Source organism: Triturus cristatus, chromosome 12, assembly GCF_964204655.1.
Source record: "Triturus cristatus chromosome 12, aTriCri1.1, whole genome shotgun sequence".
Taxonomy (NCBI): domain Eukaryota; kingdom Metazoa; phylum Chordata; class Amphibia; order Caudata; family Salamandridae; genus Triturus; species Triturus cristatus.
Window position 1 is genome coordinate 535,243,798 of NC_140595.1, and position 26,855 is coordinate 535,270,652.

Consider the following 26,855-nt stretch of genomic DNA (forward strand, 5'->3'; position numbering starts at 1 on the left):
CTACAAAGACCAAAGAGATTAGTTTTTCTCTCTCAAAGTTCATCACGGCCCTCCTATTTTATAGATTCCAATGCATATATGGCCAGTGGTGGACTGACGTAAAGTGCCTTGAATATTCAAACATGTACATGAAGGAAAGCGCAAATGGAGCAAATATGCACAGCCACAAAGGGACCAAGCAGATATTCAAAGATTGAGGCAGTATCTGCAAACTATGCTTTTCCACCATGCTTTCTGCCTGTACAACTGGTAGGAGGATCCAGCCTCGTCTTCTCCTGAAGCACTAGGTTTCAGCCAGCAGCAGAAGGCTGTTCGTAATTTCCAGGGCTTGCTTATGCTAAACCAGCTACTTTCTTTTTCTTAAAATAGATTTTTGAGTTCGAACTTTTCTCTTCTTTCTTCACACTGACTTCAACCTCGTGCACTGGCTCTCTTTTCTATCTGACGTAGTTGGTAGTTGCCTTTTCTGCCATAATCAGCCCATCCATTTTTTTTTTCTTCTTTTTGAGTTGCCATTTTGCTGCTCGAAAATAAACTATCCTGACCTACAAAGGAATCTCCAGTTCACAGACTTGTACAGTGACAGCAAACAAATGCTCGGGCTTTGCCATAATTGTGGCTTCACCTCGAATGTTATCTAGGAAACGGTTTCAAAATTCCCTATCAACTTAATTCCTTAATCAAGAGCTGGTGTAACTCTATCCTCCTTCTGTATTATTTATTATTAACAGCTCTGATAAACCGCAAATTAGCGTATGCCACAGTAGTCTAAATACTTGCACAGATTATTGTGCATGTAGTACATGCTACTACAGGTGGTACCATACTAAGTGGAACACGCATAGTCAGCTTTGTATGGTTATCCTGGAGTGCCATGTGAGGATAGATGTCTTCTAATTGATTTTGTTTTGTGAGCAAACCAAAATTGAATCTTGTCTCGCTTTGTAGGTGCTTTTCCCATAATAGCATTAATAGTCTGTAAACTAATTACCTGCACTGCGGGATGAACTTGTTGTGCATGGCTGACACTATTCTCACAGTCTCTGATTGTAAAACGAACAGTTTTAAGTCGCCTATAGATAACCAACAACTGATTTTATAATTGTATTTAATATAGTGCAGGCAGATTTGTTACATATAGATATGGTGTGTACATGCCAGGTAGCCCCCTCATTGCTCAAGGGACCCTTCTGATATTCTGAAACACTTGAGATAATTGTCAACCAAACCATGTTTGATGTTCTTGAATTTCTAAATCACTATATGGTTCATAATAAGATAATGCAGTAGCTCTATATGCAAGAAAGTCCCACATTTTGGGATCTACAGAATCCAACTCCACCCATGAGTAAAATATCTCAAAAGGGTATGCAGTATGTGCATTTACAACAAAAGTTACTGTACCCTAGCCATGAAGTGTCGCAAGTGGTGTCTTATCATTTATTCCTATTTGAATGGTTTGCATTATTGTAAAACAGATTCAAAACATGAGATCAAAACAAATCAAAATGTGGAAATATCTATTAATAGTCAACACACCATCATGAGACCGAGAATCTAGTAGACTGCAGCCTAAACACCCCACTGACCATTACGTGAGGGAGGTTCCAATTAGGCAACGTTCAGCCATGTGAGACTCCGAGGAGTATTCGTTTTTGGTGGACTCCCAGCCTCCTTTCACCATGCATAGACGCATTCGAGAATGCTCACTAGGAGCAACAAAAGCACTGCGCTCCAAGAAGACTGCTGTGGCCTCTGTCTCTGCTCTCAGCAGCTGTGTTGTCTTCAAGCAGGCGGATAAGCCTGTCTATAGCTAGATGGGCCTTCATTTAGCCATCAGAAAGGAAATGGTGTTTACGGTTTTCGGCTATGTGACCCTCCAAGTGCTGTCCTCTGGGAGCAACGATTCCTCTCTCCTGTAATAGCGTATGGATATAACTTATACTCTTCTTTTAGACTTTGAATGTTAGTAAAACAATCAATATAGAAGCTCCAATATCCTTTCGCCGACTTATGTTCCAGTAAACCTATGTTTACAGTTTAGAAAAAATAACTAGCAAATCAAAATCAGATCATACTGATTATGACGTGTGTGTGTGTATTTATAATAAAAATAATTTGTATAAATAAATGTAAGAAATGCAGTGGGGAGTACCCAAAGTAGAAAACATATAAAGATTATATCAACAGGATGACCATATGACAAGCACACATTTCAAGTCGACTTTCACCTGAAGTGCATCATTCTATATATCATGTTGCTTTCTGTTCCTGTGCTGGTTTGGACTAGCCAGAAAATACTTAAAGAAGCTATACTAAGAGAGGGTCTTTAGCTCTGCCCACCTGTTGGTTACTCTGAGTACAAAATGAGATTGGGCAGAGTTTGAACGCTTGCACTGGGAACAACGTGCTTGTTAGACTCTTATCGCTTTGTGAGAGGTGTTCACTCATCTAACATGGCTGCTGTACTGAAACAATGACCGCTGGCCTCATGGCTGTACCTATTCTGAGAGTTATCTGTGAGTGGCGGGGACTTGTAAAGTTCATCGTGCCCTCCACCTTCCTCTTTGTTTGGCATAATCCTCCTCCATTATAACATTGCTAAATAGCTTCTTAATTGCGCCCGACAGAGAATAAGAAATCCCTATTACCTAGACTTCAGTTAGTTTTGGCGAACCCGTAAATTGGTATTGGCAAAGTCCTCCCTGTTTGAAGAGCTCTGTGGAGTCCCTCTTTCAGTAAAAGGGAGAGGGTTAGGCGAGTGTAGTTTCTAGACGAGCCTCTATGGTGAAGCCTCTGCCAGCACTGAGAAGTTGTTTCTGCTGATGTAAGATCTGCAGGTGTGTAAAGTTCTTGGCAGAGTGTAACCATGAGACAAATGCCACGGCTGCCTGTCCATCATAGTAGTGCTTGCAGCACTAGCTAGCTATAGCCAGATGCAAAAATGGTGCCCATCGCTGGTTTTAGTGTGGGCTTTATTTTGATGGTTTCACAACAGTAGTCTAATAAAGTAATCCAGATTAGCTAACCTGAAGCCTGTGGGCTGCAGATAAAAAGTGCCACACGTTGCCTGGCAGGTTTTACCCAGCATGGTATCGCTCATTGCATTTTACATAAAAAAATAAGTGAGAACTGATTTATAAGCTCTAATCAAGGGCCTAAACAGTGTGATCAAGTGATAAAATGATAACACTATGAAGGTTAATAAGTACTTGTTTTTTTTAATTATAAAGGACCCACCAGATCCATAACCTACAATAACGGATTTTTGGGAATTGAAATAGGTAGGTGAAATGTAGCTTACTATGGAGACTTTATTTTTTAATCTTTTAATGTTTATCTTTAACAGAGACTTTACGTATGGAGCTTTTTAAATGCATCTGATTGCCATGTTTGAGATGTACATTATAGGAAAAAATAGAACGACGAAAGCGTGTGACAATGTACGCAAAAGATACAATTCTAGGAGTTCCGAAGGAATGCTGAAAGCTTATAAGGATGTAAATCATTTAAACAGTTGTAGATTTGTGGGAGTTGTCTAGTTCCAATAAAAAGTAATGTACATGTGGTATTTCTGGTTCTGCAGTCCCTACTGCACCTCCATGCCCATCGTGTGATCAGCCCTAACTTGAGCTCTGCAAAGATGGCAGCCTCTGAATCACCGCCAGCACTCCATGACCAGCCAGATCAGCTGCGAGTACACCACCGCCATCCAACCCATGCAAACGCCCTTGTGTTCAGGGATGAGGCAGGATTATTTTGGAGAGGCGACCTACAATTGGTAAGTGTTTCCCTTTTGTTTGCCTGTTTTTTTTAGGTCGAGCCTAGCGGCAGTGAGAATGCGCTGCTTGCTCTGCAAGGCATGCTGTATTGGAGTATTCACTGGAAGCCCCGCCTGCTCCCTGCCCATATTTGTCATTGGCTTGTGTCATTGTCCTTCGTAAATGCTGGCTTCTGATTTGCAAATAGGCTTGTTAGTCCCCCCTTGGTACTACCTTGTCTGCATTTGTTACCTCCTATAACGATTAGACCTTTTACTTGGCTTGGTACACAGTCTGCATTATAAGTCGGTAAGCACTATTTTGTTTATGAACACTGATGGGGACAATGGCAGCCGCTTTTCTCATGGAGCGCTATACCGCTCTAACTTGCATCCTGAGCGCGGCGCCTGCTTTAGGGACACAGCGCTCAATTTCATATATTTTTTGGTTTTAACTTTCGTGTTGAGCGTGACGCCCGCTTCAGGGACACCGCACTCTGTTTCTTTTTTTTAAAACAATTTTTTTTTACTTGCATGCTGAGCGCGGTGCCCCCTTCACGGACACTGCGCCCTGCAATACAATAGGTATTGCTTTTACCAAAGTTTGAACAATTGGCATTGTAAATGACAATTCCTTTTAATATTATAAAAGGCATTACCATTTATAATGCCAATAGCTCAAAATCTCGCAATTGCGAGACCTATTGCATTGTAAATGCTTGTTATATTTCGTTTGCAAGTCTCTACTCGAGTGTCTTGCTCTTAGAATGTGTTTTGCATTTAAATGACAACTACAGCAGTTACATCAAATAGTATTCATTACAGTACAGGGTCTACCTCTCATTGTCCATAGAAAAAGGGTGCTTTGGTGCTGGAGGGCTGTTTTGAGGGTGTTCATGGTGGTGGTGACTCAAAGGATGCGGAGATTGTGTTATAGTGCACTAGTGCAAATATAGAAAGACTTTAATATTAATGAGGAGCAGTGGGTCTGAAAGGTGGTCAAGTGATGTTGGATTTGTTGTGATTTAATGGGAAGGCTAGAGGTTTAGGATAAGATGGCTTGCTCGAGAGTGGGAGGATTTATGGATGTGAATCTGAGAATGAGGATCTTGTATAGGGAGGTACTTGGAATATTCTGTGAGCAAGCCATATTTACTATGACTGTTCTAGGATTTTGGAATGTTGTTAAGGGTAAATGGCTACCCTACAATCAGTGGTTACTTGGTATCTGTAGTTGGTACTGCCTTTGATCAGGATTGTCTGGGGGCCTCAAATTCTGCTGCCCACTAATCTGATAACTAGATACACGCTCTACATGTTTGTCTTTGGAAGGGTAGCAAGTAGTGAGGTCAGGAAGTGGTAAAGGGTGAATTTCAGGTAGGTATGAGACATGTAATTTCACTCAAAAGTCCAATCTGGGTTATAATGTTGATAAAGAATCGTTCACTAAAAACATGAACGAAAAGCAAGGCAGTTAAAATAAAGAGCAATGGAAAAAACAGAAGGACCCAACACCTTCTGAGGCTGGCATACAGCAGTATAAAATATTGTCATGCTGAGTCGGCTATGCATTATGTTGCAGTAATTTTGGAATCTTTAGCCTGGGGGAGTCTTTGGGAAAAGTGCCCTCAGGTGACATTGTAAACTCTTGGAGTTAGTATAGTGTCTGTTTACTAAAGCAAGACCATGCAGTAGAGATTCCAGACTGAATAATTTCTCAATCTGATCTGATTTGCTACTATACGCTTGCTCTCTGCCCTCGTTTCTAAGTGGCACTGGTTCAAAAATCCTGGGCTTGCAACAACATGTATCAGTCACCAATATGTTCCAATTATTACTTTCAAGCATACTTGCAACATGCTTCACCCTCTAGCAGAATGCGTTGGATAAAACTATTGAAAGCCCATATGGAGGCAACATGGCACCAAAGCCATATAGTTATAAAAGTGCTGCCTTTCAACAGCACATTTCTATACTCACACCAACATACTCTACATCTGTCTGTTCCGTGTTTAAAATAAACTAATACATTGTTTAAGCTAAATACCCAAAATTAAATAGAATATAAAAACCATAATGGGCAACATGTGTAATCTGGTCTGTATTACCATCTTGTGGTTCTGGTGACATCCACAAACCAGCCTTTCTTCAGCCGATGATCCCATGAAAGCAATCTAGGATCATATTACATGGTTATTTCATGCAGCAACCAACTGCTACTGCATAATAGCAGTATAAAAAAGAACGGTTTCAATGAAAGCGGCTTCAAACTAAAGTTTTAAGAAGATCACTTATTACAGTGAAGTGTGCAACCTGGGCAACTTTCTGTACGGTTTAGCTTTCCACTAAAGGTGAATCGCATGGTCGCGCACATGTGGTTGTTGGGATGATTTAGGGAGAGTCTGGAACCAGGTGAGGCATCTTAGTTTCATCTTGGAGTTTCAGGTCAATTGCACGACCAGAGGAGTTGGGGCACTGTTTTGCTTGAATCCTATGAGTGGATGGTTGTGCTTGGGTGATTGTGGAGTATAACATTGACCACATCTGGCATAAGAAGCTGAAGATTGATAGTAAACACCGGAGGCATTTTCCCTAGGTTTACTGAGTGTGATTTTTGCTCATTTAATGCAGTACTACAAATCTTACCTATCAAGAACTGGCACTGGGAGCAGTGGCCTGGTCCCCCATTTACCCTTCCCCTTTTTTTAATATATAAATAAATTGTTCGCATTGGCGATTGAGCCGCGTGCAGAGATGGCCCCCTGGGGCTTTCGGGTAGGTTACAAAAATCGTGTAGTCTCGCTTTACGCGAACGATGCGCTGGTGATGTATGTGAGCCGGGAGAGTCTATCCAGTTGTTGAGGCATCTGGGTGATTTTGGTGATGTTTCGGAACTAAAATGTAACATTTGCAAGTCCTTGGTATTCCTCTTGTGGGACTGATTGGGAAACAGCCACATAAACTGCCAGCTGTGGGCCTCCAATGGGAATTGGACCGGTTCCGATATTTGGGGATCTGTATTACCCATATCGAGGCCCAGCACCAGCGTCAGAATGTCGACAGGGTGTTCTCCGGTCTGGAGAACTCCATAGCCTTCTGCAATCGTCTCCCCCTCTCTCTAATGGGTAGGATGCAAAGATGGTCTTCCTACCAAGATGTCTGTATCTTGTACAGAATTCTCTGTTTCCGCTAAAGGATCGCTTTTTCCGACAGTTGGACAGCCTAATAGTGACACTTCTATGGGCGGGTAGGCGCAGTAGAGTGGCACTTGCTACATTGAAACGGGACATGGAGGACGGTGGCTTGGCTGTCCCGGACTTACAATTTTATTATTATGCTGCTCACCTACAGCACGTGGCCTGATGGCTTGCGGAGTCTGACAACTGGGAGAAGCGGCTTCTGGGAACCAAATTTGGGGGGAGGTGGGGGGGAGACACCCTGCCTCAGCTGCTAATGCGGAGGGGGGGGGGGGGGGGGATCAGAGTTCCCGTTGCCATATTTGATTACACACATTGCGGGATCTGGGAAAGGGTGGTTTAGAAGGTTATTCGTAGGGCTCCCTTTGGCAGGGAACTGAAACTGTGGGATCTGGCACGCTTCAGAAACATTGACTCCACCATGTCTATGGAGCGGGGGGTGTAGTGTTTGCCAGAAAGCGGGTGACCGCTACCCTGGGGACACCTTCATATTGTTCCAGGATGCGCAGGACTTGGGGTGGAACTGGCTAATTTTCGTCATTATGCCAAGATGGCGAGCGTGGCTAAAGATCTCTGGGTGGACTTCCCGATGGCCCCGTGGCCGTCGGGGGTCCTCAAAGGCCTCATTGGAGGGGGTGGGGGGGCACCATCTAATCGTTCATTTCAGCTGTGGCAGTACCCGGAGTGAAGGGCCTGGGAGGGGGGACATAGAGGCACTCCTCTCCAATACGGACTGGGAGATGGCTTTGAGCCTTGTTTGAACTGTATCCTGTAATAGTCGCTTCAAACTATTACATTTCTATTTCGTACACCTCACATATGTCACTCCATACAGCATCAACAGAATAGACCCCATGAGGAATGTTGCCTGTGCGCGATGTGGGAAGGTTGGTGCCACCTTCCTACACTTAGCTTGGGAGTGTACTCGGGTTCAGTCCTACTGGACACTTCTGGTACCTCGCATAGAAGCAGCCACGGGGATTAGTGTCCCATTGACTCTGCTTGCCTCTCTATTAGGCGTGGTGGTGCGCCCTAAAGGTCATAAGATCCCCCATAGATTGGGCCAACTGGCCCTGCTCTTGGTGAAGAGGTGAGTGGCTATTGAGTGGATGGGGACTGCGGAAGAACAACACGTGCGCCTTTCGAGCACTGACTGGGCGTCCGCAGCTATATTACAGTGCGTACAACTGTTGGGTATGTACCAAGAGGATGGAGACCATCCTATGCAGAATGGATCGGAATGGGAGGATTGAAGGGTGATAGAATTGTCTGTTTCTCAGTCGGGTTTATGGCGCCCAAGTGGGCACTAATATGGAGCTGCGTGTTCTGGAGCTCGATGTCTTGATTCTATCTCGTGCTGTCTTGGAACACCCTCACATATATGTATATTCCACATATATAATGTATATTTGGTTGGATTGCAAATGTTTTTAATATATGCCTGATAAAGAATCTCTTTCGGATGGTGTTAGTGAAAAATCAATAGAATACAGTTCAAAAAATATATATATGAATTAAGAATTTGGAAAATTCTGATGTGATAGAAGTATATGTATATGTTTTCTATAGTGTGCTTGTGCAGCCAGTTGGTTTCTTCAGAGGAATCTTGGAGCAAGGGAATAGGGTAAGGCAGCTGGGGAAATGTTCAGAAGTTATTCAGAGTTTAGTCCTAGGAGATTAAGTTTCCTGTTGGAAACTTTGATGCATCCCACCTTGTTTCAATTTGGTATTGTTAACAGAGCATCATTCCAAAATAAAACATTCCATTTTTTTTTTTATCATCTCACAGTTGGCTCGGAGTTATAAAATAACGCAAAGAATGTCACACAAATATGATATGTACTGAAACAGGGTTCTAATCTCATTCCATGTATTTTTTGCTAAAGGAGTTTTAATTTTAATTTTCCGAGATATTTGCTGTATTTAAAGTTTTTTGAACACGCCCTTTATGTACATGACCATGGTAGGATTTTGTGAACTTTTCATATTGGTGCCATGACATTTTGATGTAGCAGCGCCTGTCTCTTCTCCCTTCTCCAGAGCGGAGGCCAATACAGGTGTGTGGGGGTGGTTGCTGGTCCTTTTTCTCCTCTGTCTCTCTATGGGTGTAGCACCGAAGAAGGTGAAGTGCTACTGCAGCAGCCTTTCCCCACTACCAGAACACCTGCATTATCGGATATACACAGGGGGCAGGAGTTTGCACAAATCCCTACCACCACATCATGTTTTGATGGGCCTCTGGATTCCCACCTTTGAATGTGTAGTATTACTCTTAATGACTTGGTAACACGCTCTTAATAGTAAGTGGGTCTTTACTATAGCACCTCAGTCCACCAACTGACCCACTACCAACTGCCCATTTCCAACATTCTAAGAACTCTAAATCATTACATTCTAAAGCATTTGTCCCTGCAATGGATGGCAAAACACCACACCTCGCTCTACCACAACATGTCCCATTAGACAAATTCAAAATGAAAAACATGTTAAAGAAAATTGAGCACACAACTTAAGGAGAACATGAATCTAACTATATGCTTTCTACAAATATGCCAACTAAGAAATAGTTAATACATTAAATACAAATTAAATATTATTGTCTTTTCAGTGGTCCACAAAATCCTGTAAGTAAGAGTGCTTCTTGCATATACTTTGGCTCCGCCGTCTGAAACTCCCTGCTGTGAAACCGTTTTTTTGAGCCCACAGATTCAGGACCTTCCTCCCGGGACCCTTTCTTGTTGACAACACAATGACCATTGCTATGTACTTTTGTTTCCTGTGGTAAATGTACAACTATTCTACTCTTGTATTTTTGAACAGCTTGACTACTTCCAAGTTACTTGTGAATTTAGACCACTCAGGACATCCCTTAAGCGCTCTCACTCTCACATAGTCACCTAGTTTAACCAACACATTCTTCACTTTCCTGTTTTGATCATACAATTTGTTTTTCTCTTCTGTCAATTAATCTCTTTCTCTCCACTCACCTAGGACATTGTTGGTGCCGGGTCTGGTGGCTCAGTGGACTAATGCGTCCATTGCAGGGGCCTGTGTTCTACCTCATGGTCACAGGTTCAAATCCCGGCGGGTCCACAAAGCCTTTCATCCATCTGAGGTCGATAAAATGAGGGCCATTGAGTTGGGTAACAATGAACATCTGTTATTCAGCGCCAAGAGACCTCTGGGTGAACGTGCGCTTTACAAATATACATGTTATGTTATTGTTTACACAACTTTTCTTCCAAAGCATCCAAGGAGGACAAACCTTTGATTTTTTCAAGGGCAGAGCTGTTTCTACAAATGGAGACTTTCTAGTTGTCAAATGTAGAGACATTTGATAAGCCTGCTTTACTCCCAGATAATTCCGCCTTCTAATCAAGACCATTCACTCTTGCTATTTGCATCTTGCATTCTTTTAATGTTTTGATCACTCGCTCTACAGCGCCATTAGTATGGGGGAGATACAGTGTTGAGGTTTTGTGGGTTAACCCACATTCTCTCAAATAGGCTTCCATTTGAGCACAGCAAAATTGCACTCCATTGTCAGATAGTACGAAACTTGGAAAACGTTCTCTTCTGAAAATATTATTCAGAAATCTGTTAACCGCTGTCAAAGATCTATCTGCCACATGTGAAACTTCAACCCACCTTAAGTACAAGTACATCAAAACAATTACATAAGGAGTAGCATGTTCACCTCTTATTATTCCCAAAATATCTATGGTTACCTCTTCTCAAGAATGAGAAAGTAAGTCTCTGCACACTATTAGTACATTGCTTGTCTCAATACTTCAATTCTTACCATGTGTTCAACATCATGATCCAGTACAGGCCACCAGAAGACCCTGCTGATTCTTCTTTAGTCTTCACTATACCCAGAATGTAACAGTCTTTGCCCTAAGCCTTGCGCTGGAACCAATTGTTTGTCTCAACGGAAAATATCTGTCAACGGATAGTTCATGTCTTACCATCCACCAACACCCTCCGCACTTCTTAAATTCCTTGTCATCAGGTACCTCCTTTATTATCAACTCCATCACTTTCTCTACCTCTAAATCCTTTTCCTGTTTTGATAACTATTCCTCCTCACTAACACTTCCTTGGGTAACTTCACACACACTGACTGATTCATCAAAATTCTTTTCCACCCCCATCTTACTTGACTCTTCCCGATTCACCGATATTATTCAGCAATCTGCTAAATAGTTACCTACCCCTTTTCTGTATTGTACAGAAAAATTCTACTCTTGCAGATCCACTACCCATCTGCTTATCCTTGCACAGATGCAATCAAGCACTTTAAAAAAAAAAGAAGACTGCCACTAATGGTTTGTGATCACTTTACACTGAATTCCAATCCTCACAAAAACTGCTTAAACCGATTTACTGCCCAAAACACGGCTAATGATTTCCTTACAATAACCAAATAATTATATTCGGAATCTTTCAGAGGTCTTGAAACACATGCCATCAAATTCTTGCAACCATTCCTCTCTTGTACCAGTAAAGGTCCCACACCTTTTGCACTTGCATCACAAATCACTTTAGAAGGCACTGTGGATAAAACGACTGCAGTGAAGGAGCTAAACTTGGATCCTTTTTCAGCAACTCCTCCATGCACTACCTACTACATTGAAATTCAGCTTTCTTCTTGAGAAGACTCCTTGTGAAATGTTTTACTCACAAATTTCTGTACAAACTATTAGTGTTCTATCATGCCCAGAAAGGATGATAACTCTTCTTTGGTAGAAGGGTCTTTCGATGCTATGGTAGTATTAACTAGCTCCTGTTTGGGACAAATACCTTCTAGTGAAAGTCTGTAACCCAGATAATTGACTTCAGACGCACCAAGCCAACACTTATCTACTTTAAATGTAAGCCCCGCTGCTTGCTGCCTCCCAAGTACTTCACAGACCCTCTAATTATGTTCCCTTGTGGACGATCCAAAGATTGTTATCGTCCTGGTAACATTTGACCCCTGAAATATCCATCAGAATCTTTTGCATGGCCCTCTGAAAAACAGTTGCCGCTGAGGTAAAAACAAAGGACATTCTCTTAAATTTGAACACGCCCATTGGGGTCACAAACACCAATCGCTCTTGAGAAGACTCCTCCAATTCTGTTTGATTTAATGCTGATATCAAATCTAGTGCAGTGAATATTTTTGCATCTGCAAACATGGAGATCTTCTATATTTGGTAAAAGAAACCTGTCCACTACTATGTTTGTGTTTAAAGCACTCCGAACAACACAAAGGCAAACATCCCCATTCTCTTTCCGTGCTTCCACAATGGGTGACAACAATTCTGTGGTCTCTACGGTACTCAATGACTCCATCTCATGATTCACTGCATCTTGCATGCTTAATTGAACATGCCTCACTTTCACTACCACTGGTACTACAGCTATCTCACTCTTTCAATCTGATTTTATGTTTATATCTAACAAGTTTTCCAAGTCTGTTCTCAAATAAGCTGCTGAATTTATCTACAAACTCATTACGTTTTTTGAGACACTTCTTCAGTTTTTACTTGGGGAATCTTGTTGGGATTCAAGATAACTCCCAAATTGCCTTGGTGTACCCAACCCAAAAGATGATCTCCCTCATATGAGACATACATTTTATTGTTCCCCAAAAGCAGCACGCTTACACACATATGCATGCACAGACATATTTATCAAGCCAGGGCATAATGTCGAGCACATATGTACTGCTTTATACAGATACTTACATGCATGTTTTGCTTACTTAAACTAAACACTGACATTTCAACTTTGCCCTAAAACGGCAACTAATAAAGTTGCATTTATGTTGAATGCCGGATTACCTTAAGGGTTAACCTTGCGTCTACATGCTGGAAGGTTTCAATACGTCACCACGCCCTGCAGGATGATGCGGACATGCCCTGCGTGATGACACGTGCACGCTACAGCGCTAGCAGCAACATTCAAATACGCCCGGTCCTGGGACTCACTTTTCCTCGGGATCCCGGGCCAGGCACACATCCGGTGCGAGAGCCGGGCGTTTGAGCTTGACGAAGTAAGGAATATTGGCAGGCTTATAGCTAACACTGGCTATCTGATTCTCTAAAACGAGCCTGATGCCTTACAATGCTCTTTTGAAGTTTATCCAATATCAGAGTGTGACTATAGCCAACGTCCCCGACGGGATCCAGGGGGTATGACTAATTAATGTCCCATGTAAGCCTCGAAATTAGTTCTCCTCCATGTTTGTATGATGGGAAGCACCACGGGTGCGTGTTGCTCCACTTATGTTTCCTTTAATTCACGATCTTTAGGTCATTTTAAATAAGGCGAATCCGAAAGTTAGTCTTTTGCCTTAACTCAGTGATTCCTCCACACTGTATTGTTTAGTGTGGTTGACAAATGAAAGGGGTCGCATTGTTCATAATTTCCCTCTCTAAAGATAATTACCACGGAATCAGTCCAAAGGCTTGGGTGTGCAACACGTATGTACGACACTTGAGAACATAGGCACTATAGTCTAGATAGCTTATCGCACGTTCTGAACGGCACGGATGAAAGCACGGGTATACCTACTTTGCTGAGAGACGTCCTTGAGTAATAGAATAAACTGTATACTGTGATATGTTGTTTTCTCTTACAGATTTAATACCTTTCAGAAAATGCTGAGAACTGAACTGTAAGTTTGCGGTTTATCTATGACACAGTGACGGGTGCACCTTAGTGAGTGTATACCTCTTGTGTCAGTATTGGTCCTGAAGAAAGCCTTGCAATTCTACACCCTGAGGCTGAAACCTGTAGACCTGACTTTGTCACTTAAATACACCAATGGATGGCAAAGGCCAATTGAACCTAATAGGACATCCCCTTTTGTTTTAATCTTGCCTTATTATTCCAGCATAACGTTTCAGGGAATAATAAAGGCAATCTTAATTCACTTCCTCACCATTCACTCACCTTGCACAAACCAAACCTGCTCCACTGTAATCGGGCGTCGTGGCACACCCGAGAGACATTCGGCCGCTCTGGTGGGAACCCTATGAATAAGCATGTCACCAACTAGATTGGTGAGTGAGGGTTCTTTTTAAAAAAAAAAAAATATTTTTAATTTATTTGCTTTCATTCGCTTCTTATTGGAATTACTCCTATTGTTGTTATCATTGTTTTAGAATGCCACACATTTATTCAATATACTATCATCATTCAAACTTTTCAGATATACAGTTAAATAATTGAGCTATTATTTAAACCTGAATATTTTTGTTTTTTATAGGATGAGCAAGGGGCGGTGGTTGCTCACTTCTGCACCCAGACGAACGAAGGCACTGCAGCAGCTCTGCAGCCAGGAAGGCTGGCGGTGCCTCCACTTCAGGGAATTACGTTGGATGTGATGTACCAGCGGTACCCTGATGGGAGGTACCGCTCAGTGACGAGCCGTTTTTGGGATACTGTGTCCTACCAGAGGGTAAAAGGGGCTCTTGGAAATGTAATGAATTTTGGAAAATGTTACTATGTGGCAATATTAATCACAAACATGCAATTTATGAAATGTCAGAATTGAAAAACAATGTTCATTTCATGACTAATTTCTGGTACACAAGTGAATTCGTTTTTGCAGTGTGGATATTACATGTGTACTATATATGTATTTCTTTTTGTAGACTGAAGGAGTGGACATTTTGATCTTGAGGGCAACAGACAATTTTGAGTTCTAGTAAGTACAGAGTAGTTCAGTATAGTGTAGAGAATTATAAGTATTGTGCAGTATAATCAACTAAGTGCTATGAAATGTTTATAGTGGAGAGTGTAGTACATATGTTAGTCAATTGCTAAACTGGTTGCCCTCTCTTTCCATCACACATCTGGGTGTCTCACGTCTACCAGAGTGATCATGGTCTTCCCAGAAACGCACATTATCAAACCCCAACTTTCAAACCGGAAACAATTTGGCCAGCACCCTCGCCCCCCGCTCCAAAATAAGCAGTGTTTTGAAACTAGCCCTCTCTAGCATGATTGTCCTATTGTAGTATCCTCTAGTTTCTGATTGTGGTCTTTTTTTTTCCAGATAAGTTTTCCATTTCCCAGTGTATAATGTACAACCTGAACCCAAAAAGTAAATATGACATAAAAGCTTCAAGCGAAAAATTGGTGGCCTAAACAGACAACATTAACTGTAATTCTACTATTAATTTGCCACGCCTTTTCATATATTTGATGAAAACAGTTATTTTCCAACTACGAGATTGTGGTAAAATGCTAGGTAAAGGCTGTTAGATACTTTCTTCTCTGGTTAAGGGCCTAAGTATGACATAGGAATTGGGCTACTAGGAGTATATGAGGATTATACGGGTCTGTAATTCTGGTGGTCTCTATCCCGTGGATCATTCTGTGGTTTTTGACAATGTGGACACTTGGATCTTTGTAGGCGGTCTCTATGATGTAGCTATCATATGGAAACCTGCCTCATGTTCATTTCAATTTTTCCTTAACATTTGTTGCACCTTCTCTAACTAGATTCCGTTTCTCGTCCTCCACTTTGTTCTGTGCTGTTTTATAGAGTTGACTGCTACCATTTATTTTGTACAGTTGAGTGGCTAGAGTAATGTCAGCACACTCCCGCCCAAATTAAAGTAAGTGTCCAAGAGTCTTTAATGTCCTTGATAAGGTGTTCAGCAAAGGGAAGGAGCAGCCACTTCAAATGCTCCTCAAGTAAACAAGTGAAAGTCCCCCAGGTTCAACTGCAATCGCGAGCACTCCTTCAGAAATCACCAGAAAGTAGTCCAAGTCAAAATCGATTCTTCTTTATTGGCAATGTTTTTTCACTCGTTTTCAAGACAGCCAACATGTGTTTCATCACAAAGTAATAACCAATGACTGTCGGGGTTAGAAAAAATATATGCAAAAACAATGGTTGATGGACCGAATGCAGAACAATGTCGTACACTCACCCCAGTACAGAGATCTGGGCCTAAATCCATTGTTTTTTTGCTCACCATGCCATTCCAGTTTGAACCCAGCCATCTGCAAATCAGTCTTGCACCTGTGCCTCATGGGAACAGTCCAGCCCGAACTGCCAAGCCAGGTCCTCCCTGGACTGGAACCAAGCATCCTAGGACCGGTTTCGGGGTTTCACCCCTCTTCAGCCAGGATAGCTTGATTCCAGTGGCATGGAGAGCATAAAATATACACGAGTCACTCCAGCTTGAACACATAGGTCTTACGGTGAAAGCAACAACAATTGAATTAAGGTGAGTTTCCACACACCAGTATCACCCATTGTGTTTATAGGTGCGTGCTGTATACACAGGATGCAATATAAATGATCATACTTGTTTAGAAGATTAATGCACCATAGGGAAGGCAAAATGATGTTATAAGCAATACAATAGATCTAAACCGGATCATTAGACCTCTAAGCAGTTCATCAGATGTTTGGATAAAAGCCAACAAACCGTACCTAAGTGTGTGTGTGTGGGCGCATGGGGGATACGTGAAAAAGTAGATAAGTGAGCAAGAATCTCAACTTTTGAAACCAAATATTTAAACAATTTTCAAGTGGTTCCGCAATCCGATGCACAGTTTTTAAAAAAAACTGTGAGTATACAGATTATGGTGAATAACATATAGCGGAGTGCTAATACGTCTAAATGTGTGCGCTCGTTCTATCAATGTAGACGTGGTCATGCATCTTAGTACCTGCTGTGAATAAGTTGCCATCAATCAAGAGGATCACCTCAATAAAAAAAATGAAAAAGTTCGCAAATCGGCAGTAGCCTCCGTGGGATTACCAGTGTCACAAAATGCATGTGTGTCGAGAACCCATTGGTAACAAAGACGACAAGGAATATAACTCCTCATCCCGGTAAATGGCATATGGATTATGTCAGTCTATGATCCTGTGAGAGGCCATGAGTGTGGAGCGGTTACCTTGGAAACTCACAAAATGCACTCCTCTTGAATATTTAGCGATATGTCAAAGCTCATATTTGAATAAAGAGACCATTATCTTGACAGCTGCACAGATGTGCTGTAAACCGTTCCAAGAAGACCCTGAGTAAAATGGGTTAAGGCATAACCATAATGTAGGGGTCTTACTAGACTGTTAAGAAGGCTCCTTACACAAGTTTGAGTAGTGGAATTCATAAACAACACACCTGCATGACCGGAGGGTTCGCGTCAGCTGAAGGTCAGGGCGAGAATAACTGTCAACGGTGGAATTATCAGTTGGCATTCTAGAATGCTAGCTGATGTCATAACAATGCCAGCGCGAGGAGGGGGACGGGAGCCTAGGAGGGACACGCTAATGGGAAGAGCGTAATACAGTGCAACACAACATAGACGACTCTTGGTTGTTGAATATTTTGGTTGTTCCACTTTTGGAATGACATGCTTTTCTCCATTTTTATTTTTTAGTGAGCTCTATGGCTACCCCATTTGTTTGATGGGGCATTATGCTACACCACTTTCACTGCTCCTATTCCCTCGTTTGTTTTCCAGCTCGGACTACTCCATTTGTCGTTTTTTTCTAGTTAATGTATGTAGTTCTGATATTCCGTAAGTGTGCATGGCTCTTGTTTCTTAGCCTGCATTGCTGCGTCCTATGTTAGGAATTTGGTTGGTTTTCAACCCAAGACTTACTGGCCACCGTAATTGTCCGGTACAGTGCTAACTTTTGTCCAGATTTGCTGGTTTAGGCTGAGGCTATCTGACATCTTCCCCCCCCCCCCTGCATTTTATTTAAGTACTAGTAAAACAAAAATCTGCATTTATTTGGAAATCGGTATGTGCATCACATGAAATTATGGTTTAGCAATAATTCCAAATCAAAGGTTCTATGATTTATGTTACATAATCACACAATAAATTAGCTTGCTTAAACTTGCAACCTATTTCATGAAATCACTATTTAATTCAATGTATCATCCTTCAGTTAACCAATCAAAAACTTAGTCTTCTCTGTTTTCAGTATAAAAACTACCACTAAGTGGAGTATGAAACATAAAGGTTCAAAAATACATAGTTGTAAGGTCCGAAGAGCCTAGCAGACGTAGCCTAATTTCATATCGTATTAGGTGCTGTGTTTCCCTAGCTATGAATTGAGTCCATGTAAACAAGATGGTGAGGTTACCTCTGTGACGGACCAAAGCTGCAAACAATACTAGTGTCCTCACTCTATTGCCAATCCATGATGATTGTAGCCTGCCAAAATCCATTGCGGACACCTAAACAAGAAATGGCTTAAGTTATTCCTTGCACTACCATCCAGGATGTAATTCTGGACATTGATTCACCTGCCTACTGCCCCCAAGATGGTTGTTACTTGGATGTGGCTTAATCTCCGCAGTCTTCATAGCCTCTTGTGATAGGGTAAGTTTATCAAATTCAGGGACATCTTGTATCCTCCAGCTTGGTTTAGCCATATATAGTCTTGTGAGTGTTGCTGTTAACTACGTATGCAGGAGCGTGTTTGCGGGATAGAAAGGTACGACTCTGCACATCTCTCCTAGCCAATTTTTCTTATCAAAAGAGATATCATGGGATGGTTACTACCTAGTTTGGTGCCACAACGCTGGCCACTGCTCCAGAGCATTTAAACAGTCCACCATTATTACTGTTCGAATTGTTTTCTATTCCCCTCTGGGACCGGCCAGACATGTTGCTTCCTTCTGTCTGATGACCAACACCTTTAGCATGGTTACTAGGTGTCCTCTCTTCGAGAGGCGGCTAGTCAGCCGGTCACCAAAACATAAGACACACTTGGAGGGCCACATGCACACAGGTGCTTCAAACCAGACTTATGACATAGGGCGCACAACGAGTCTCTCTCTGTCCCCAAATGGCTTATCTGCTTCATCATTACAGTGAGATAAATATTTGGTTACATTTGTGGCTTGAAAATTTGTGCTTTGACGAGCAAAACACCTATTAGCTGAGGAAAAAGATAAAAATAAATGTTTAAATTCCTCGTGTATCATTTTAGTGTGTACACATATGGATCATGTCTGAATCACAACACTACTCGGCATTGTACATATGGTTGGTTATGAGCACTAAAGTTTACAAACTACATAGCTATTAAAGTGGGAGCTAAGTTTAAACACTTGTCAAATTCAACTGATTGTGCTTGTCGCATAAGATTGCAATTCGACCAAATTTATCCTCATCAATGTGTTCAGTGCAGTGATGCATTGCTCTTTTATAAAGCCCATTGCCACCATGATTCATTTAATCCCACAACATATCTGCTTCCAAAACTTCAAAACAAAACGTCACTTGACTTGAAACAAGGATATCATATTTTCTTCCAAATTCAAGATTTTGCTTGTCTACTGATTGCCAACAGAATTACATTAAGAATGTTAATCCTTAAAGGTGATGTGAAGATTTGGTAAAGCCTTCTACCTACATAGCTATTGAGTTTTAAAACAAATAATATTGTTAAAGAATCCTAATTCATAACTTTTAATGCATGAATATATCCAAGCAAAGATTACCTTATCACATACGCAATCCCAGCCCATCCCCCTGTATTTGCCTTAAGATGGGTGTTCCACAGACTCTTTGTACCACAGGTCAGAAATGCCTTTTGAGGTTTGGACCCAAAACTCTGAAACGGTCTGTCACTTCACACCAGTATCCAGGTCAACATCGTACGTTTTAAATAGAGCACCAAAAACACGTTCCTAAATGTCTCAAATGTGGCTGCTGGTGGGATTCTTACAGCAGCAGGCATAGTTTACTTGCTGTGTGCTTTATATAAGTGATCACAATCATTCAATAGTAGGAGAATGCGGTGTATAATTGTATTTTAAGTATTATAGGATAAATATAATGTATTTTAAAAGTCTGAAGTACTCATAGTGCATGTCTTGACCACACAGTAATACTAAATTGACCGTAATGGCACACTTGTATACAATGAGTATGAAAGTCATGGTCCTTGGACAGTGTTGTACAAAACATCAATTCTGTTTCATTATCTATGATACAACCTTGTTAACTCTGTTTGAAGGAATATTAATGAATTGAATGGTTGTCTCACTAACATTAGTGTTTCAACCTAACTGTTATAACATATGTACAAACCCTTGCCCCCTTTCCTTGAGACGTGTTACATCACACAGTATGTAAGGAGACCAGAGATTTTGCACAGCACAAGCAAAAAAAAAATAACTTGGAACTCTGAATAAATGCATCCAGGACCTTACCCCTGCCTCAGTATAGCTGCGAGATTTTCCTCTTTCAATTTTTTTTTCTTTTTCATTTGAAGACCTCCCACTCTAATATCGTGCGACATTTTCTCACTAGGCAAAAAGCCTTTGTGCAACTGAGAACATTGTCCTAAAGTGTGTTCGGAGTTCCCAAAAATAGGACTACTTTTGGGGTTTTCATTCCCCAAAATAAACTCCCTTTCCGCTTTGAATTTTCCACAGATGTAACTGATCTGATGTATTTGGCACTTTCAGTCCTGAGTTTGATGATATGACATCGAAGCAGAAGTGTTTTTCCATACGGCAACATTGATTCATTTTCGTTTCCCAGTGGCCAGGGGCCAAGCGAGCAGTAATTTTTATTAGTGTGTTGGAAGACATCAATGAAATGTTAAGCGGAATAATGCACTGGAATGCTATCTAGGAACAAACTACTTAATTAGTTCAACACAAAGACCACAGGTTAAATGAATACGAAAGGAAGCAATCAACCCTTGTTCAATTAAATAATTAACTCTTATTCAATTAGGTGAGTATATTAGCTCTCCTTTGAGTAATCACGGAGCGTCCTTTTGCACTCATGCATATTGAGGATAAAAGAGAGGAATCGAGAGGTGAGCGAAAAATAAATGCTCGTGTCCTGTATGGCTGTATGTGCACATGTTCTGCCCCCTTCCCCCACCAACTAGCGTTGGGCTTGGACATTACAGCATGTTTTCCTCATTTACGCGCAGTCCTGTTCTCACCAGGTCTGGTAAACATTGAAGGGGTGGTTTTCCTTGAGGAGGATGGGCCCACCTTGCACTCCTTTTGTAAATCCAGCACAGGAGGAAAATTGCAAACCCATACCTACCATCAAAGTTACGCTGGGACACCCAGGAAGTGCACTTCTTGTGGTAATAGGATGTTACATGAGTGACCTTTAGCTGCTTTCAAGTGTGCTCCTTTTAAAAGAGGTCATAGCTGGTTTGGTGTAGGTGTTCTCCTTGGGACCAAGACTCTGCAAGTCCAAATGGTGGCACCTCCTGTTTTTCAGCTTCTTTTCCTTGGACTGGACTCTGGCGTGTTTGGGTTTTGGAGCATGACTTTGATTCTGGAGAAGACGAGAAGATGATGGCTTTGTTCCTTCTGTTCAGCAATCCAGTTCCACACAAATTCAGCAATCTCAAAGAAATTTGAGGTGGAGTTCATTTTAACCGTTACCCAGGGCCGGCTTTAGAACTGGCGGTGCCCGGTGCAACAATGTTTGTTGGCGCCTCCCAATGACCAACTCCACCACCAATTTCCCTGAGCGCCACCCTTTAACAGTGCCCATGTCTCCATAACCACTGTCTCTCAGATACATATATAGCGCCACTCATACCAGTGTAGGGTGTCAGAGCACTTTGCATCACACACACATTACACAAAGACAATTAATCATACGTGTGTAACTCAGCGTATAGGAAATGTTATATAATACAGAGGTCTACAAGGTGTAGGTGCCACATGTCATCCATACTGGTAGGCTTAATAGTGCTTGGTCTGGAGAAGCACAAACTCAGAATTTAAAAAGGAACACCATATTTGGGGGTTCTCTTTAATAATGAGAATAGATGTCTGCCTACATTAATCCTTTTTGCAACCCTAATCTTTGCTCAAATCCATACTTTGCAGGGTGCATGCAGTTCTTTGATCAAAATTAATAGTTCAGTACAATTACAAAGTGCATAGAATGTAAATAGGTCAATGGGTTCCTGCTTTTAAAAGAGGCCTCCTTTTGTTTCTTGTAATTTATAAATTCAAATCCTATATTAGGATTTTAACCTATACACTGCAAGTAACAAAATGATGTCTCTTTTAAAACGAGTAACCCACTGACCTATTCTATGCACTTGTAATCTGCTCTGTACTTGTTTTCTGCAACAGGCATATTAACCCTCTGCACTACTTTTATAGTGGGTCAAAACCCCAATTAAACAAAACTCCGATCTCTCTTCAGGAAGAACATTAATCACAGGATTTATCCTGACATATTTTTGTTGCCAGGAAATTGCTGGAGGAAACGAGCGCGGGAGCAGCAGGTGCTTTAAAATAAACTTGAAAACACTGTGCCCCCTGGAAGCCAGCACCCGGTGCGGTGGCACCAATCGCACCGCCCTAGAGCCGGCCCTGCCATTACCCATTTGGGGAAAAGACACACATTTGCTTGGCACCCTCAATTTTATTCGGTGTTGTAGTAGCATCCTGGTGTAATCTGGGAATTCAAAACATAAACCAACTCTATCATAACTGAACTCCGGGTAGGGGTAACCTTTGTGTCGCTGACCTTGTAGTTCAGAATCTGTGCTAATATCTGCTGCTGCAGAGCCCAGGGAGGTGCCTGCTACTTTAAGAGTGGTGCACTTTCTCAACTACAAAGCACAAGGATAAGGATTATTCAAACGCCCTTGATAGGATCCACGTTCTAGCAATTTTTCTGGTTTACTGTTCTCTGAGCCCTCTGGGATGCCTACCAATTAAAGAGTGTTGTACTGTGCCCTCCCTCCCTAGCCATAAGAGTCTTGGAAGTACCTGCTAGGTGAATGACAGTGGCTTCTTACCCATATCTTTTAGCTTAGACATATAACAAAGGTCCTACCTAATTCAGCAAGCCATGTCCATCCCCAATTTGCCAGTTTTCAACTCTAGCACACCGTGGCTAGAGGCCATAGCCTTGAAGTTAACCGATGGTGCTGCATCCGAGACCGTAGAAGCTGGGCTGTGGTCCACAGGTGAGATATGAACAGTGCTGTTGGACGTGGTGAATTTGTCCATTGTATCTTGATTAAAGAGGACACTGGATTTTTCCTTCATTGTGCCTACAAAGAACAACCACAGTACACCATACTGCAAGTAATTAGAAGAAGGAAGGTTCCAAGGGTAGGCAAACCAGGAGTCAGTGGGACACCCTCCCCAGTTGCAGATGATATTTTGTGATCTGGTGACTATTGCTGAGCTACTGCATCAGAATTAGGAACACCCAAGTATAAGACCCAGGGACCCCTTTAAGCACTCCTGCAACAGGCTGCTGTCAGTAGAGTGCAAGCTGCAGGTATGATATCTTTGCTGCAACCAGGCCAGTCCATTATAAAGAGGGGAAGAGAGAAAATGTGGGTGAGTGCAGAGAGGCAGGGGACCCTAAACCGATGCTCCTGCCTGATGCACAAAATGGCTGCCAAGCAGTCCTGTTACTGTAAAAGCCTACACATTAACCCTGATTTCTAGGGCCATGCTGCTCAAATATTTGTGGTGTGGAGGTACAACTCTCTCTTTTGTTGTCAGCTTGCCCAAAACTCTGGGTTTTCTTCGCCTATTAGTGGTGGTAGATTTGTTTGCTAAAATCAGCCACTCAGAGTCCCGACATTTGACACGAAGCCTTATAGTAAGTTGTCTTATTGTATTATCTGCCCTTCGCTTATATCAGACAATGGGGCATTATTTGTTTCAATTTTCCTGACTTTATTTTGTACTGAGGTTACAATAGACATCTAATTGTATGCTGATTAGTATCCCAGGATGACTGGTCACCCCCAAGAGGTTGAACCAAATGTTGAACAGTAAAGATTTACAACAACCAAAAATCGATTGGATGGAGCATCTTTGCATAGATAATACAAAAAGTGGTTCATTTATTCCTCCATGTCTTACCAATTTGTATGTAATTCCGGTTTTATGCCAGTGTTCATCCATTGGAAACCTCAACTTCTAGCAGGATAACTGCAGTTTGGATGACTTCTGTTGTTTCAACCTTTTCAAACCCTTCTCTTGATCCCTTGAAATGGTCTACCACAGTCTGAATGTTTGGAGAGCCTTCATATCACTCAAACTCCTATATAAAATCGCAAGGCTCTACACCCTACATGTTAACCTTACACTTGGCAAATATGCTTCTAAGATGTGTATTCTGGGTTGCTGTAAAATCAGCATGGCTCCTACCGTAGATGGTGTCCATGCTCCTGGTACAAGGGACAGAGTAACATTTTAGTGGATTAATAGTACTTTTTTCACCTGCAACCCAAAGGAGATGGCTAGTTCAGATAAGGTGTGCTCAGCAACAGATTTAGCGGACACCCTCAAGTAGGGTTGTCTTGTTGCCATAGCAAATGCTTTATACTTTTCTCACAATGAACCGAGTTTGGATGTACAAATAATTTATCAAAGTCATTCTTCATAATCTTTTCTTTCTTCAGATGACCCATCATTTTGGATGTGGATATTAGTAAACATGATGTAGATAGGAAAAAAGGAAGACCGATATCATGTTGGGGTAGGGCCTTGGTGGAGACTGGAACTTCTGCGTTCAGGTACCCTGCTGCTGTTAGCCGGTACTGTGCAAAGTGCTCTGGTTGCCTCTCATAGTGAGCGATTCCTCAGTAGTCTGAAGGGCTGTAGGGTTTATAGTTCAGTAGTCACTACTTTAAGTTGGACTGAATTATGGATAGCACATTAAAATATTTGTACTTTGGAAAAAACCTGCTTGAATTTTATAATTAAATTGTTTAGTTTTTTTTTTCATTCTTATTTCACAGGTGAAGTTTTTCAGAACACCTTCATGGATGAAAGAAAAGAGGAAAGAAAATAAAGATTAAAACCCTGTATTTCTTTATTTTTGATGAAAGATGGACTGTGGGCAGATTTATTTATTTTTTTATGTAATAAATTATTTTCCCTTATTACTGGCCTTGCCTTTTTTTCTTCCAAAAACACCACATCATTGCAATCCCTTTGCAGAAGGACATTTTTGAGAACAAATTGTGTTATTTACTCTGGTACCAAATACTTCTTTAAGGGACCAAATGATGCATATTTTCCCTATCCTTTCAAAGAATACTTCATTTTGTGTGAGTGAGTGAAAACACTTTCTAGATCTTTCAGTGGAATGGACTGTTTGGGGTGGTTTTCCACCAATTGCCACATCACTGTGGAGGTTTTTGGGTTTGAAATAAATGGACCTTAAGAAGTGATCTGGACTAGGAAAAGTGCATTCCAGATTCAGCCTCAAAAGATATTTATCAATGAATTCAAGTTTCCTAGATATCCTGAGGCAGCAAGTAAGATTCTCCTCTTTTTTTTTTTTAAGCCAGTTGCCAGATAAACTCCTGCCTTATGTCTTTTGTTACACGATCATGTATATATTTGTCGTTGGGGTGAAATTGCTCTAGTGCAGTTTTCCATAGGTATCCATTTATGGTATTTCAGGGGCTTCCTGCAGAACTGGGCTATATTTATAAATGGTCTTTAAGAATTTGAGCTAACATGCCCCTACTACTTCGAGGGTACAAGGTCAAGAGTCACTGTATCACAGGAGACATTACACCTCGGTAAGTAAATATTAACATTAAGTATTTGACCCTCACATATAGATTCATTGAAAAATCAATGGCTAAAGTAACATAGTTAGGTGAAATGTCAATATCAACTTAACATTTTAAACTCTACAAACCACCAGAAATTCACCAGTTATAGTTATCTCAAGTAACTATATCTTGTGCCCCAAGGTAACTATAACTCTCGCCCCAGCCATGCACAGTATTCTCATCTATAATTTCATTGTAAATGTTGCTGTGACATCAATGATATAAAAAAAATGTCATGAGTGATATAATATGGGGGGTAATTAACAGTGCAAAGTTACCTTAGGACACGGACAGGCCCTGCTTCCAAATTCCACAGGCAGCCAACTCCACACGGTGCTCTGCCTTTGGCTGTGTGCAGCGTGGGGTATGGCCATACGACCAGGGCTGGGTCCAGGCCCTGGGGGGGGGGGGGGGGATGGGGGGTCCAGGGGCCTTTTTAGGCTCAGGGAGGGTCACATGCCCCCTCCTTTTAAATGCCATCCGTGAAGCTCTCCGGGCACTGGCACACCTCAATAAGTATTTATAGGAAAGGCGCGCAAGTCTGCACTTTTTTTTTTGTGAAAAGAAAATTGCCATGGATTCTCTGCAAATTTTGGGCAAAATGGGGGGGTGGGGGGAGACACATTTTTGTTTGGCCCAAGGCAGGGGTTCCTCTGGGATGGGACTCCACCACCTAGGCCATTGATACCCCTTATATATATATATATAATGTAAAGACTGTTCTTGCCCAGCACAGCGCCACAGATCCTACCTGGTCACGTTTTAAGTCAGTTTCCTACTTCAGAACGCAAAGAAAATACCGGCTAAACGGAACCACTCACCAGCACGATGGACAAACTGCATTCTGGGTATTGTAGTCTCATAACAATGCATTGCTCGAGTGATTCCGTATAACGTGACTCAGGTGTGCTCCATACAACTTTAGGCATTGGGGCTATATAACAGACTCACTCAGGAACTGTCAGCACCAGAGGCACTTTTAAAACGAAAGGCATTTGAGAAAGGTGTAATACCGAAACGCGTCATGCCTGTTTAAATAAATGGTCTTCACAAGCCCCGCTGTGTCTCCTGATCTACTTCGACTGAAGAAGGTGGTTTTTGGATATAGATATATATATATATATATATATATATATATATATATTTTTTTTTTTTCTGTACAATTTTTTTTTTTTAACCTTAATTGCTCTAAAACTACTGACTGGATTTAGGCCAAAATAAAACACTCTTTCTGGACCAAGATCTAGCTTTGTGCGAAATTTGGTGAACATCTGTACAGCGGTTGTGGCTGTAGCTGTAGTTGCATCTAAATTTCCTATGGAAA

At 41.6% G+C, this 26,855-nt stretch overlaps 1 protein-coding gene across 6 annotated transcripts in view; it reads left to right on the forward strand.

Annotated features, from left to right (window-relative positions):
- TCL1A (TCL1 family AKT coactivator A) overlaps positions 1-24,847 on the forward strand; it is a 44,890-nt gene extending 20,043 nt beyond the window's left edge. Inside the window, exons 3-6 of one of the 6 annotated variants that reach the window (XM_085640057.1) lie at positions 3,234-3,284; positions 3,587-3,781; positions 14,216-14,407; positions 24,704-24,847. In XM_085640057.1, the coding sequence (XP_085496183.1) occupies positions 3,644-3,781; positions 14,216-14,407; positions 24,704-24,763 (390 nt within the window). In that variant the 5' untranslated portion in view covers positions 3,234-3,284; positions 3,587-3,643 and the 3' untranslated portion in view covers positions 24,764-24,847. Of the gene's footprint in view, positions 1-3,233; positions 3,285-3,586; positions 3,782-14,215; positions 14,429-14,603; positions 14,658-24,703 lie in introns of those variants that run through there. The other 5 variants (XM_085640058.1, XM_085640055.1, XM_085640054.1 and 2 more) reach the window with 5 other exon arrangements.
- Positions 24,848-26,855: the final 2,008 nt, after the last annotated feature.